Source organism: Lichenostomus cassidix, unplaced genomic scaffold (genome assembly GCF_008360975.1).
Source record: "Lichenostomus cassidix isolate B80296 unplaced genomic scaffold, HeHo_3.0 HiC_scaffold_33, whole genome shotgun sequence".
NCBI lineage: Eukaryota > Metazoa > Chordata > Aves > Passeriformes > Meliphagidae > Lichenostomus > Lichenostomus cassidix.
The window spans coordinates 1,580,936-1,596,304 of NW_028147632.1; the positions used below are offsets into that span (position 1 = coordinate 1,580,936).

Consider the following 15,369-nt stretch of genomic DNA (forward strand, 5'->3'; position numbering starts at 1 on the left):
TCGGCGCCCCGCATGGCGCAGGTGAGGGGGAGGAGGAATCGCCCCAAATGTCTCGGGGGTCCCCGAGCGGCGTTTTTTCTGGGCGGGTGTTTGGAGCTCGCAGCTTCCGGGATTGAGCCCCAAATCTCGTGAAGGGTCGCTGGGAGGGTTTGATTGTGCGGGGGGAACGTTTGGATGTGGCGGAAGGGCAAAGCTGAGGCGGCAGTGGGGCTTTGGGGGATATTTTGGGGGCTGCAGGTGGGCACGGCCCGGTGTCGGGGGGGGAGGGGGACATGGGGCATGGGGTCCGGCCGGGAGAGCGGTGGAGGGGAAGGGCGGGAGCCCCGGAGTGGGGTGAGCGGAGAGGGGCGATGGCGGAGCTGGGGGAGCCCCGGCAGGCTGGAGAGGGGGGAGCGTGGCTAAGGGGAAGCCTGGGATCCCTGGAAGCGCGGAGCAGAGAATGAGGGGAGAAGGGACCCCTGGGAGCCCCAAAGCCCCCGGATCATCCCTGAGCGGGACCCTGGAAAATAGGGAAGCCCGGGAGCCACGGGAGCCCCATGAGTGCAGGGAAGGGAGAGCCTGAGGAGGCCAAAGTGCAAAGAGCAGAGAGGGGGAAACGCTGGGAGGGTTTTGAGGTGAATGGTGGTGGTTTGGGGTTTTTATGGACACAAACCCATGGGAGAGTTGCAGAGCTGGAGCTGGGCAGGAGGAACCCCCAGGGCAAGGCGCTGAGCGCTTGTTTTTCCCCCAAAGCAGGATTCGTCATTGCCAAGGCGTGGCCGGATGGAGGAGGAGGAAAAGGCCCGGAGATGCAGCCGGAGCTCGGAGCTGGGGGAGAAGCCTGAGGGCAGAGAGAAGCCCCACAAGTGTGGGGAATGTGGGAAAAGGTTCAGGAGAGCTGCCAGCTGATCAAACACCAGATGATCCACACAGGGGAAAAGCCCTATCAGTGTGGGAAGTGTGGGAAGAGCTTCAGCCGGATGTGCACCCTGATGCGGCACCAGGTGATCCACACTGGGGAAAAGCCCTACGATTGTGGAGAATGTGGGAAGAGCTTTGGGCACAGCTCTGCCCTGTTCAAGCACAAGAAGATCCACACTGGGGAGAGGCCCTATGAGTGTGGGAAGTGTGGGAAGAGGTTTCAGAGGAGCTCCGATCTCCTTCTCCATGAGCGCATTCACACCCAGGAGAGGCCCTTCCGCTGCCCTGACTGTGGGAAGGGCTTCAACCGAAACTCCCACCTCATCACCCACCGGCGCATCCACAGTGGGGAAAAGCCCTACGAGTGTGGGGAGTGTGGGAAGAGCTTCTCCAGGAGCTCTCACTTGACTCAGCACCAACGGAGGCACCAGTGAGGGAAGCCCTGCGAGTGTCCCGAGTGCAGGTAGAGCTTCATTGCTGCTCCAACTCCATCCCCAGTGGGAAGATCTGCAGTGGATGATCCCCAGTGACCCCCGTTGGGCAGAATCCTGGTGACCCCCATTCCAGGTGATCCCTGTAATTTGAGAAGAAGGTGTTTTATATGGTCAAACTTTACTTCTTCTCCTATTCTGAGTTTGTTAGCAATAAATTCAATTCACATATGCAATTTCCAGCCTGTTTTGTGCACAAAGGTGTTGGATGAGGGATCTCTTAGCCAGGTCCTTCTATCAGCTCAGGAAGCCTTGGTTCCATTTTCTCTCCCCATGGCGGCTGTGCAGGGCAGTGAGAGAGCAGCTCTGCTGGGTGCCTGGCATGGGGCCAGCGTCACCCCACTGCAATGTGCCATGGCCTCGTGTGGCCCTGTGCTCTGGAGCCAGCGCTGCTGGTGCTTTTTCCTTGCTGATGGTTTTCTCTTTTGCAGGAAAGGCTTGTGAAGTGCCCCCGCTGTCCCTGGCGTCCCCTGGGCGCCGGCAGCCGCGTCCCTTGGCCTGCTCCCCCTGGGCCGTTGCAGGGCGGCTGGCGGAGGCTGGGAGCTGCCGTGGGGGCCGTGGGGCTGCCCCGGGGGCTGCGTGCCGAGGTGGGGCCGGGAGGTGCGGAGAACTTGGTCGCTGTTTGCAGAGCAATGGCGCCTTGGGCCCGGGCCCGTTGCAGGGCTGTTCCTCATGTGCGGCTTTGGCCTCGGCCAGCCCGGGGGGCACTGAGAGCGCGGGGCTTGGGCTGTGCGCTGTGCAGAGCCCGCGCCTCGCTGCCCTTGGCTGGCTGTGCTGTCACTCGGGATTGTCCCAGCGCCATTGCTGCTCGGTGCCAGCGAGCGGGGACAAGGCCGGCGCTGGTGTCGCCCCAGGCAGGCAGGCAGGCAGGCAGGGCTTTAGTGGGGCAGCAGCGGCGCCATGGTGGGAGCGTGTGTGCGGCCCGGGAGCGGCGGCAGCGGGCGGAGCCCGGGGAGGCGGCGGCGGAGCTCGGAGAGGCTGTCCCAGCGCAGGTGGGAGCCGCGCTGCCTTGTGCCGGGGCTCGGGGCTCGCTGCGGGCGGATGGCGGGGATGCAGGGGGCGGCAGGGGGGCTGTGGCGGCTTCCTTCTCCCGTCTCCCTCCCTCCCTCCCTCCCTCCCTGGCTGTGCCGCCGTGTTGCCGCTGGCCTGTCACAATGTTAGAGTAAAACAGCAGCGATTCCAGAGCACTGCTGCTTTTGAGAGTGAAACTCCTGACATTTCATGAGAGGTAAATCTGACCCCAAATAAAACCTCATATATTCAGGAGATGACAAAATTCAAAGTGATAGCAATTAAAGATGAAATCAGCTACCAGGGAGGGGGAGGATTGCTTTGGGATTCAGTTCTTCAACCTTCATTAGGAAGATTGGGAGCAAATCCAAGTGCATTTTGTGGAAGGATGGACTTTGGGATCCTCAGGTGAAACCCAGGACTCCTCCCAGCTCATTCTCCTGGCAAGAGCAGAGAAATTGTGAAGAGAACCAGAAGTTTCTGCCTCAGGGAAATGGAAAATTGGGATTTTTGGTAGGCACAGGAGCTGTTTATTCCAAATTAAACACCCTGCAAGGGGAATGAAGTGGTGATTTTGTCACAACTGTCAGTGAAATGAGTGCCTTTTCCATCTAATTGAATTCAAACTGGGGAAATGATGGATAATTCATGGATTTTTGCACCTGCCCAGCTCTCCAGAACGTCATTATTAGGAGGAAATTTACTGGAAAAAGGGTTTGAAATTCTCTGATGTTAATGTTCTGGATTTTGAAATTTCATAGGTTAAATTCAACTGAGCAGGAGACAAACTGTGAGGGAGTTGCAGACCTTCCTTGGCATGATCAGGGCATGGATCAGGAATTATTGATTATGATCTGGAGTTTTGAAATTACCCATAAAGATTTTATTGCTTTGGCTAATCATACTCGGGCTGTGCTCCAAAAACAAAAGGAAACACTGGTAATTCTGGCTCTGGGCTTGGCAGGTCCCAGGGATCTTTTGAATTATTCACTTCTGAGAGCCAAAATCTTTCCCAAGGTGTTCCACCACAATTCCCAGTGGCTCAGGGAGGAGTCACTGCCAATTTTGCTGAACAGAGCAGTGATGTGAGCCAAGGATGGCCCAGCTGCTAGTGAGGAGTCACAGCCATGGAGCTGCTAAATCAGGATCCCAAAATTCACTGTGGGACAGAGCCTGAGCTCTGTGGGACACACGTGGGACAGAAGGGTTTGGGACACCAGAGGAGCCACTGACTGAGCTCAGTCCTGTTGTACAGTGGGACAGGAAATCACCTTTGAAATTCAAAATCCTGCTGTGCTTCTGTTGGGCTCCAAAATCAGAAACACTCCAAACAATCACAAGAAGTTTATTCTAGCCCGGCTATGTTTAAAGGCAAGCCTGACTGAGAACCCAGATTGGAAACAACACAGAAAGAAATAACTTTTTTTTGTCAACAGAAGATGCATTGCAGGATTTGCACTGACCACCCTGAATGAGGTTATTTAATCTAATGCTCTGCTCTGCCACGAGTTGTTTCAGCACAGAAGGACTAAATGGTTGCTTTAACATGGACATTGCAACTGAGGGAAAGAAAAGTAAAGATCTGCAGGGATTGTAAGTGTGTTTTGCCTTAGTGCACTCTGAGCAGAGAGAGCTTTGTTATCAGCAGAGTTCATGTTGATCTAAGACTACAGGAAGAGCAAAACCAGCTGAAGTTTCCGTTCTGCACTGCAGAGCACAGCAGAGAACCAAACAGGATGAAAATGATGAAATTACTTGGCTCCCAGGGCCAAAAACAGCTGCAGAGAGGAGGAGCACACATTTTTGTTTCACAGATCACTCTGCCAGTTATTAAACCACCATTCCACATGGTGCCAGAGATTGTCAGTGAACTGTGAAAAGTGTTAAATTCCAGACAGGTTCTGGGACAGGGATTTGCTCCAAAATGAAGAAGGAATAACTTTGTATCTGCAATTGGATACATTTTTTAAAAATTGGTTTCCGGTATATTGTAATCCACATCGGGCAGGTTTTAAGTGATGTTAGATACATTGTAATTGAAGGTGGTTATATTGTAATTGAACTCGGATACACTGTAATTGCAACATCTGTCTGCTCTGGGTGTGTCATCATCCCACGGCAGAGTCCCTGTGACACTTTGGGCTGGGACTGCTCCAAAAAGACACAGAATCACACAAAAAGGGGAGACTTGATCAAGAACAGACAATAGAAATTTTCAGTTCCCCTAAAGGTGCTGGATAGAGCTTAAAGATTAGCGAGCAGAGAGATAAAAGGGGATAAAGGTGTGCAAACAGGATGATAAACATAGATGAAATCAGGGCAGGAACAGAGAAAGAGAATTACAGTGAGGTTGGGCAAGTTATGCAACGAGAAGCAATTTCGAGGAAAGCTGAGCTTTCCTCCAAACATCAGTGAGTGCAATCACCAGAAACCCCTTTAGATGTCCCTCCAGGACCACAAAAGGACTCTGAGCAGGAGGTGGATGGATGGAAAGGAGCACGAGGAAAGGTTTATGAATTAGCCAGGAAGTATTTAGTAATGAATATGTGTGATCTGCGTGGAACAAATACCCCATTCGGAAGTTTTACCCCACACACTAGATTAAAGAAGAGATCCTCGGGGTTTGTTCAGCACTGATAAAGAAAAAACGGCTGCTTTCAAATGCTTCAAATTAGAAGCATTGCTAGAAAGCTCATTTTCTGGCTGATTTTGGTATCATGGTCACAGAGAGGAATCCCTGTCCTGCTCCAGCCTGGGGTCTCTCCCAGGGGACACAACCCCTCAGAAAAGGCTGCTCAGGCGAGGATCCCCACAGGCCCAAAAATCCCGAGGTTCTGCGGGGGCTTCCCACGGCCCCTCTCACGCATCTCCTGCTCCACCCTCTGGGCTCCTGCCGGGGCTGCAGGGAGCTCTCTGCTCCATCCCGGACTCACCCACAGCGGTTCCCTGGCCTCCTGCCCGGCCCGGGACTTTCCGGAGCCATTGCGAACAGACATTTGGAAGGAAGATCCGCGGAGCGCCGCTTCCCTCAGGGAAACTCCGCCTACCGTGCAAAGCCCGCCCCTCGCTCCCATTGGCTGATTTTCCCGCCATAAACCCGACGCTAGATCTCATTGGCTGATTCGCCGATTAGAAAGCCCGCCCTAGCTTCGATTGGCTGATTCTGCCGCCACTCCTCGTTCTCGAGCTCTGATTGGCCAGAGAGGCTCTGAGGGACGATCTCCCTCAGCCCCACATCGCTTTCATTTCCCCCAAAAAGCCAAAATCTCCCCAAACCCCTTGGGCTGAGCGGAGGAACGGACAGCGTTTGGGCAGAAAACTCCCAAATCGTTGTTCCCCAGGCTGGGAAGGACAAACGGAACCCAACTGATTTGGGAGCTCCAGCAGCTCCTCTCTGCCGGCCCAGCTGAAGGCCTCGCTGGCTGCTGGAGGCTGCACGGGCAGACTGGGAGCACTGGGAGCACTGGGAAGAGGCTCTGGCTCGGCTGAAGCCCCCGGGGCAGGGGCAGCAGGGCAAGGGACAGGGCTGCAGGTGCTGAGGGGACACGAGGGACAGCACGGCCTTGATTAGCATTTCTTACAAAAGTAATAAAGTAATGAAGGAAATAACAACAACAACATTTACACTATAAATACTGATGGAGGTCGCACAAGGACCTCTCAGCGAATGCTCTGAGTTGGAAGGGACCCACAAGGACGCAGTCCAACCCTTAAGGGAATGGCCCCTCTGGGGTCAAATCATGACTTTGGTATTATCAGAACCTTACCCCAGCCAAGGTCATAAGGCAGCAAAGGTTTCACAGCTGAATCCACAGGGACATACAAATATATATGTACCTAGTTAGTAAACATACAGAGTGCAAGAGAAACATGACTTTTGTGAAGCTTTCAGAATGACAAAAGAACCCCCAGGCTCAGCCCAGGCAGCCACACATCTGTTTTCTCATCATCTCCTCTTCCTGCAGGTTCATCTCCTGCAGAACAGGCAGTGATGTGACCCTGAGGATCAGTGCAAGGCAGACACTGCAGCTGAGGAAGGAAATCCCCATGCTGGGGGGATGAGGTGAAGCTGAGACTGCCCAGCACAGAAAATATCCTTCCTCCATTCCCCATTAGAGGTGGGTTTGGGGTCTGCTGCAGATACACTGCATCTCATTTGAACAGATTGCACTCCCGAGATAATTCTCAGCCGGGTGCACACACCCTGCATTGCCCAGCACAGGAACCCTGCAGGGAGGAGCAGAGACATTGCTGGAACCTCAGGGGAACACATTGTGCCCCTGTGCCCCCAGGCTCTGCCTGTGCCCCCAAGGCTCTGCCTGTGCCCCCCAGGGCCCTGCCTGTGCCCCCCAGGCTCTGCCTGTGCCCCCAAGGCTCTGCCTGTGCCCCCGGGCCCTGCCTGTGCCCCCAAAGCTCTGCCTGTGCCCCCAAGGCTCTGCCTGTGCCCCCCAGGACTCAGGAGGAGCTGAAGTTGCTGCCATCCACCCACTGCAGCCACTGGCCCTGTCTGTGCAGCCCGAGCCAGTAATCAACATTCCTGCTGAGGCGGAACAGGAACTCCTGGCAAGGAGAGAGGAGCAAACTATGGACTCCTAGCCCAGGAGCTCCCCAGGGTCCCCTTGGCCTTCCCAAACCCCCCAAACCCCTCACTCACCATTTCCTTGTCAGTGAGCACAGCCAGGGAAGCCTCGAGCTCGGAGCACCGAGCCTTAGCCTGATCCCAGGAGAGACGATGCCTCGAGAGGAAGTAGCAGATCCCGTTGTACCCAACCCAGCCATGGGGACAGGCCAGCAGCACCCGAGCTGCAGGGTTAACTGGAGTAACTGGAGTCTCTCTGTGTATTCTCCCTGCAGAGGGAAATGGAGAAGAATGTCTGAGCATTCTCCCCTCAGGCAGCAGTGAGCCAGCAGTGCCCCGAGGGGTTGGGCTGAGGCTGCTGCTCCTCCCTTACCTGACACAGCAGCCAAGGACACCCCCAGAGCCACAACCAGGGCTAGCAGCACAACCAGCACCACGATAAACTTGAGGTGGGATCTGATCCTCTGGCCTGGAGCTGGAAAGAGCAGTTCGTCGTGAGGATGGAGCTGTCCTGAGCAGGCTCAGCCCTCACATCTCCCACCCGACGCCCAGGGAACAGAGGAGGGACCCTCAGCCTGTGTGCCACTCACTGAGCTGGCAGCAGGAGAGACAAGGGATGGGGACACAGCCAGGAACAAGGGACACAGCCAGGGACAGGGGACACAGCCAGGGACAGGGGACACAGACAGGGACAAGGGATACAGACAGGGACAGGGGACACAGACAGGGATAAGGGACACAGACAGTGACAGGGGACACAGACAGGGACAGGGGACAGCTACGGCTGAACTGCCCAGGCCCAGGCATGTCAGTCCCAGCAGAGCACCATGTCTCTTCCAGAGCCCTGGACACAGCCAAACCCTGCCAGCCCTGTGCTCCTGGACTGACACTGTCCCCTTCCTAGAGGCCACCCGGGAGGGTTCTTTTGAGTTCATTCCTGGTTGCTGAAGTGCTGCGGACTTCCAGCAGATCCTTCACACTCCAGTCACACGGGGTCGTGTGTCCCCCCAGCCCTGCTGTCACTCTGACCCCGCACGGCTGCTCCCAGTGCTCCCAATAAAGCTTCCCAGTTGGCTCCGGTCGCGTTTGTTGGGGGGCACTGGGGAGGGACTTGGGGGACCCCGCGGTAGGGCTGTGTCTGGGGGGCAGACCTGACCCCGGGATGGATCGGGAATGGGGACCCCCGTGTGTCCCCAAGTGTCACCCCGCTCTGGGGGCCTTGGGAGGCAGCTGAACCCCGACACGGCACACAGCGAACCCCAAAAGGGCGCTGAGACCTCCTGAGCCCCGAGAACCTCCAAACCCCAGAGAAAAACAGCCCCGAAAAATAGCCCCGCGAAAATGAGCCAATGGGAGAAGGCGCTGAGCGATTCTGATCCAATCCGAGCTCGCGGCGCTGATGACTCTCCAGTTCCCAGGCAGACCCGCAGCGCCCAGCGCTCCCCACCCCAACCCCACCTGCGCCCCCCCCTCGCCCCCAGCGCTTCCCGCCAGCCCAATTTGGCGAGGGGGCGCGTGGGGGGCGCCCAGGCCTGGCCCGGAGCCCAGCGCTGCCCCAGCCCGACCTGCCCCGGCTCCATCCCGGCTCCTCCCGCGGCATGCGACGGCGTGGGGAAAAGGGGGGGAAAGGGTGGGCGCTGGGCTTGGGGGCAGGAGGAGAAGGGATGGAGGAGGAGGAGGAGGGATGAGGAAGGAGCGGGAGAAAGGCCGGAGATCCGAGCAGGAGGAGGAGGCGGGAGGAGGAAGGAGGAGGAGCCGCGGGAGGAGGAAGGAGGAGAGAGGAAGAGGAGGAGCAGGAAGAGGTTGGAGAGAGGAAGAGGAGGAGCAGCAGAAGCCGCGCGCAGCTCTTTGTCTGCCGCAGCCCCGGGAGCATCGGCGCCCCGCACGCCGCAGGTGAGGGGGAGGAGGAAGTCGCCCCAAATGTCTCGGGGGTCCCCGAGCGGCGTTTTTTCTGGGCGGGTGTTTGGAGCTCGCAGCTTCCGGGATTGAGCCCCAAATCTCGTTTAGGGTCGCTGGGAGGGTTTGATTGTGCGGGGGAAATGTTTGGATGTGGCGGAAGGGCAAAGCTGAGGCGCCAGTGGGGCTTTGGGGGATATTTTGGGGGCTGCAGGTGGGCACGGCCCGGTGTCGGGGTGGGAGGGGGACATGGGGCATGGGGTCCGGCCGGGAGAGCGGTGGAGGGGAAGGGCGGGAGCCCCGGAGTGGGGTGAGCGGAGAGGGGCGATGGCGGAGCTGGGGGAGCCCCGGCAGGCTGGAGAGGGGGGAGCGTGGCTAAGGGGGAAGCCTGGGATCCCTGGAAGCGCGGAGCAGAGAATGAGGGGAGAAGGGACCCCTGGGACCCCCAAAGCCCCCGGATCATCCCTAAGCGGGACCCTGGAAAATAGGGAAGCCTGGGAGCCACGGGAGCCCCATGAGTGCAGGGAAGGGAGAGCCTGAGGAGGCCAAAGTGCAAAGAGCACAGAGGGGGAAATCCTGTTAGGGTTTTGAGGTGAATGGTGGTGGTTTGGGGTTTTTATGGACACAAACCCCTGGGAGAGTTGCAGAGCTGGAGCTGGACAGGAGGAACCCCCAGGGCAAGGCGCTGAGCCCTTGTTTTTGCCCCAAAGCAGGATTTGTCATTGCCAAGGCGTGGCCGGATGGAGGAGGAGGAAAAGGCCCAGAGATGCAGCCGGAGCTCGGAGCTGGGGGAGAAGCCTGAGAGCAGAGAGAAGCCCCACAAGTGTGGGGAATGTGGGAAAAGCTTCAGGCGGAGATCTGAGCTGATCATGCACCAGAGGATCCACACTGGGGAAAAGCCCTATGAGTGTGGGAAGTGTGGGAAAAGCTTTAGCCAGATGTCCAACCTGATCACACACCAGATGATCCACACTGGGGAAAAGTCCTACGATTGCACGGAATGTGGGAAGAGCTTCAGCCACAGCTCCAACCTGATGCAGCACAAGAAGATCCATACTGGGGAGAGGCCCTACGAGTGTGGGAAGTGTGGGAAGAGGTTTAACACCAGCTCCCATCTCCTCGTCCATGAGCGCATTCACACCCAGGAGAGGCCCTTCCGCTGCCCTGACTGTGGGAAGGGCTTCAAGCAAAACTCCACCCTCATCACCCACCGGCGCATCCACACTGGGGAAAAGCCCTATGAGTGTGGGAAGTGTGGGAAGAGCTTCAGCCGGATGTGCACCCTGATGCGGCACCAGGTGATCCACACTGGGGAAAAGCCCTACGATTGCGTGGAATGTGGGAAGAGCTTCAGCAACAGCTCCAGCCTGATCAAGCACAAGAAGATCCACACCGGGGAGAGGCCCTATGAGTGTCCCACGTGTGGGAAGAGGTTTCAGACCAGCTCCAATCTCCTCCGCCATGAGCGCATTCACACCCAGGAGAGGCCCTTCCGCTGCCCTGACTGTGGGAAGGGCTTCAAGCAAAATGGCAACCTCATCAGGCACCGGCGCATCCACACTGGGGAAAAGCCCTACGAGTGTGGGGAGTGTGGGAAGAGCTTCTCCACGAGCTCTCACTTGACGAAGCACCAGTGAGGGAAGCCCTGCGAGTGTCCCGAGTGCAGGAAGAGCTTCATTGCTGCTCCAACTCCATCCCCAGTGGGAAGATCTGCACTGGATGATCCCCAGTGACCCCAGCTGTGCAGAGCCCTGGTGATCCGTGCTGCTGGTGATCCGTGTGGCAAAGACACCTGGCTGGTGGCTCCACACCCTCCTGGCTCCCCGTGGGCACCTGGATGAAGGCAGGGCCAGGAATGTCCATGGGAATTCCTGGGGACATCAGAAATCCCCTGGGGAGAGCGGATTTGTTGACTTTCCACCCCAGAAAATCTCACCTTTTGTGTTCAGTTATATCATCTCTTGGCATGAGGCAACACTGGATGGCCTTGGAGGTCTTTTGCAACCTCATTGATTCCATGATTCTGATTTTCTCTCACCCAGTGGCATCTTCCACAGCCAAATGGTTCTGAATTGGGGCAAAAAGCAGGATTTTGGGGTGGAAACGTCCAAAAATGTTCTTCCCTCCCACCCAACCACATGGATCCTCAGTGGGCACAGACATGTAAATCCTTTTCTTTCAGGTTTGGTCTTGTTTTCATTTCAATCCTTCAAAACACCTGAATTTGGGGTAAAAATGAAGATATTGAGGTGAGACATGGGTGGGACATTGGGGTCACAGCTGTTATGATCCAAACATTAAGGTTCTTTGGAAATACCTCTGCCCGAATTAAGGTGCAAACGAGACCACATGCCAGTCAGTAGTGTAGGTTTTATTTGATGGTAAATATGAGAGAAAGAGGGAAGAAAAGAGAGGAAAAGAGAAGTAGGAAAAGAGGTGAGTGGGACAGAAAGAGGGAGAAAGAAAACATCACCATCCGTGGATCCCAACGATGTCACATTGATCTTCTCCAGCTGCTCTTCTCAGTGGTGGTTTTCCCCCCAAAAAGCACAGAGTGCCAAGGGTTAATATACACTCAGGCCAGGTGACAATGTCCAGCATGTCCCCCCGGGGCAGGGGACAGTCTCTAGCAGCAGACTCTGCTTGCATCACCTGCACTGCTGTGGTGCAAGGCCTGGCATTTGGGGGTCTGTGATGGATTGTGACTCCCCTCAGCTCCTCTCACGTCAAAGTCCCGATTTGATGTCGAACTGCTCCAGCAGCGTGCGGTGGAGATTTTTGGGGGTTCTGTGCCGTTTTGGGGGATTTTTGTGTCCTTCTTGGGGTTTCTGGGTCATTTTTGGGGGGGTTCTGGGTCACCTTTTGGGGTTTCTGTCTCACTTCTGGGCTTTTGTCATGTCATTTTTGGGGTTTTTTGTATCATTTTGGGGGTTTCTGTGTTATTTTTAGGGTCTCATGTGTCACTTTTGGGGATTTCTTGTCACTTTTGGGGATTTCTGTGTCGTTTTTTGGGCTTTCTGTGTCGTTTTTTGGGGTTCTGTGTCACTTTCTGGAATTTCTCTTCCATTTTTGGGGTTTTCTCTGCCATTTTTGGGGTCTCACTGTCCCACTGGAGGTTTCCCATCGTCACTTTTTGAGTCTCCATGTCACTTTTTGGGGTTTCTGTGTCACTTTTTGGGTTTTTTTTCCGCAATTTTTGGGGTTTCAGTGTCGTTTTTTGGGGTTTCTGTGTCACTTTTTGGTGGGGTTGGGGGTTCCACAGCTGGGCAGTTTGTGTAAACCTGGCTTCTGCTGATGCCTGATGGGTTTTTGTCCTTTTTCGTTGTACTTTTATACTCTTTTTATATCCTTTTTACCCTTTCCCATTCCTGTACCTTTTACTCTCTGTATCTCAGCCCCACATGTTTATAACCCTTGTGCTCCAGCCTCGTTCAGAATTCTTTGGAGAAGACGAAACAATCTCCACAATTTCAAGAGCATGAGGCACCAGCCTTGAAAGAGCTTTATCACTGGGACATGTTTCTGTAAACTAATTTGTAACTTTTTTGGGGGGGAGGTACTTTGAATAAGGGGGCAATGACTTCATTTGTTAGGTTTCTCATTGGGGAATTTTAGATAGGGATGTTAATCAATGAAGTCCATAAATTGCAAACCCGTGATATTGTCGCTCTCTTTCCGTCGTGGTGCACCTGGGATCCTATTAAACCAAGGGAATACCTGCTGCAGGAGCTGGGCTTGACCTCCAGCCCACTCGGCTCCGGCTCCGTCCCTCCGGACCAGTCCAGTCGGTCCCCGGGGGCGCCGCCTGATTCCCCGGATGGGGACAGGGGGGATCGGCCGCCCTGCGGCAGACGGTCAGGTCTGGTGACGGGGAGTCGAGGAGGTTTCCAGTCCCCAAGAGGCAAAGAGGCGCAGAGAGAGAGAGATCCAAGGTGCTTTATTAAAAGGGAAGCGAGGAAGCAGGCACCCTGGAGGCTCTCGGGCGGTCCGCGGACGTGGGGTCTTGTCGCCAGACTCCACGAGGCACGATCCCTCCGAGCCTCGATGGTTGGGGGGTTTAAAAAGGGGGAAACGGGGTCTCCAGGGGCGGGTCAGCAGGGGTGGAGCCAATTGGCTTGGGTACAGCAGGAATAAGCAAGCAGGGCAGCAAATAATACACAACCAGGGGAGGGATACAATTGAACCAATGAGGGAACGAGGGAAACAGAACTTTCTGGACATGGGTGGCAACTGGGGCGGTAACAAGGCGAGGTAACAGAAGCTTTTAACCAATAAACTAAAAGCAAACTTTCAGGGGGTGAAGTGTGGGAGGTTATACTTCATCCTCAGAGTCCTCAGACCAGGCAGCATCCCCTCTGGGGAGCTGCGCCACGCTGACAGCTGGCGTCTGAGGCTCTGGGTCGGCTGGTTCGGATTGGTGAACCTCCACACGACCCCACTTCTCTTTGAGAAGAGAGAGTGAAGTGCCCTGGGACGAGACTGACAGAGCCAGCCGGAGGGCAGAGTAAGAAGAGAGCAGGCTGAAGCCAGGACTTTGGTAAAGCCTGCACACAAGCTGAGTGCGGTGATCCCGGTGAGCGGCGAGCTGACCCATGAAGTCCAGATGCACCGGACTGATGCAATTCAGTTCCCCAGCTCACAACAGCAGCGGAGAGCACTGCACGGGTGAGGCAAAAAATTTTCTTTTTCTCCTTTTTTCTTACTAACTCCAAACCCCCCGCGGGTGGTTGGGATCGCTGGCGCAAGAAGGTAAAACTAGTACAATTTAGTGCTAGATAATAACCTGCGCCATGCTCTGTATCCCCAGAAGGACGCGTTTTTAGTTTTTTAACTTTGTTTAATGCGCATTCTTTTGCTGCTGCGGGTGCCGCTGTCCTTTGGTGCAGACGGCGACCGCGGAGGGGAGAAATCCTGTCCGTCGCCCTTCGTCTCCTCCCCGTTGAGCGCGCTAGTCACTCGTTAGGCGCTGCTCCACTCTGGGCAGCAGGTGGGCAATATTCCCACCGCCCAGCGTCTGAGCGGTGACCGGGGCGAGGGCTGGGCGTACTTCCCCAGGAGGCGCTCCTCACCAAGGGAGCATCTGGGTGAAGGTCCGGGAGGCGTTAAGGCACGACAACAATTAGCGCACCAACGTGCAGGCCTGATTATTATTTGGGCCCCCACGGAAGCGTTGTTGTAAACCGCCGGTAGTAGCACGCCTTGACCTCGCGCGAAAGGTGGTGCTCCCGGGGGCCGGTGAATCAGAGACCGTCGGTCGCTGCCGATTGCGAGCTAGTGACAGGACGTCTCTGGTTCATTCGTCAGAGGAGGACCACAGGGGGGAAGTTATGTTGAGAGTTTACCCGAGACCCTGGAAAAGAGGTGGTAGGGCCGACTCACCCTGTTTTGCTAAGTTTATCCTGTTGTACCTTCTGTGGGTGAGCAAAGACCCCAGTTTTGGGCATGCAGCGGGGATTCGGTAAGACGTTGCCCATAAGGGTATTACCCGCGCCATGTCTTACACATCCCAAAAGAATGTGCTTTCTCCCATCCCATTTTGAGTTTATCCTCAGGACTTAGCGCCAGATGGTAAAACTAGTGTGATTTTTCACTAGATAATAACCGGCACCAAGTCCTGCAAATTGAGTTTGGGAATGTGGTTAGAGAATTGCTTAGCTGAGCTTAAAGCTCACAGGGAATCATAAAGACACAAAAAGGTTTTTCGAAGTAATAATAATTTGCAAGTTCTAGTTAGTGGGTAAATCGTTTACTATCAGAAAGGTGTCTCCCTTTAAGCCAAGAGCTCATCCTTTGCGGATTCCCTCCCGATCCTAAAATTTTTTCAATTACTTTTCAGTCCGTTTAATTCACCCTTGTTTATAACTTCCTTCCTCCCACTCTCCTTTTCCCCTCATCCTTCCCCTTTCCTAACCTGATATAACCAAAACCCTCAATCCTTATCCCTTTTTCCATCCCTTCTTCCCTCTAAGTCACAAAAACCCCCAAAATGGCGGTGGGGGGATCTCCTTTAACATCTTAAAATGGCATACTCGAGTCCCTTGAAGCAGCTTCTTCTCCCCACAATCCTTCGCGTTTCCCGCCTCCCGCTTTCCTTTCCCGCCTTTTACTCTCTCCTTCCCGCCCATTATGGTTCCCTCCCCCATGCTGTTTCGGGCTCCCTGAAACATCTAAGCATTGCCAACCGTCATGTCAATTAACCGTGTCTCAAGTAGTGTCTCCTCAGAAAAGAAGCAAACCCTTTCCATTCATGCGTTGCTATCGGAGATGCTACCAAAAAACATCAAGAAGAGCCACCGGCAAGCAGAGACACGAGCGCTAAAAATCAAAAATTTTTGCCGGCAGCTTCATACCATCGAGCTGAAAAATAAAAACTTTTAAACTACCCCTTTCCCCATAAAAGGATCTCCAAAGGCTTCCCCATCCAATAAAGCTATTTATGCTTGTGTTTCTTTATTTGTTTTAAACCGAACTTTCACTCTGAAATCGCGTAAA

General features: G+C 55.0%; 2 protein-coding genes across 2 annotated transcripts in view; one reads left to right on the plus strand and one right to left on the minus strand.

The window, feature by feature from the left end:
* The window catches only part of LOC146421398 (uncharacterized), a 48,055-nt gene that overhangs the window by 20,186 nt on the left and 12,500 nt on the right, over window positions 1-15,369 (minus strand). The gene's annotated exons all lie outside the window — the stretch shown is intronic.
* Window positions 8-15,369, plus strand: part of LOC146421399 (uncharacterized) — a 43,751-nt gene continuing 28,389 nt past the window's right edge. Inside the window, 2 exon segments of the mRNA XM_085047533.1 lie at window positions 8-21; window positions 9,591-10,488. Coding sequence (XP_084903659.1) covers window positions 13-21; window positions 9,591-10,488 — 907 coding nt within the window. The 5' untranslated portion in view covers window positions 8-12.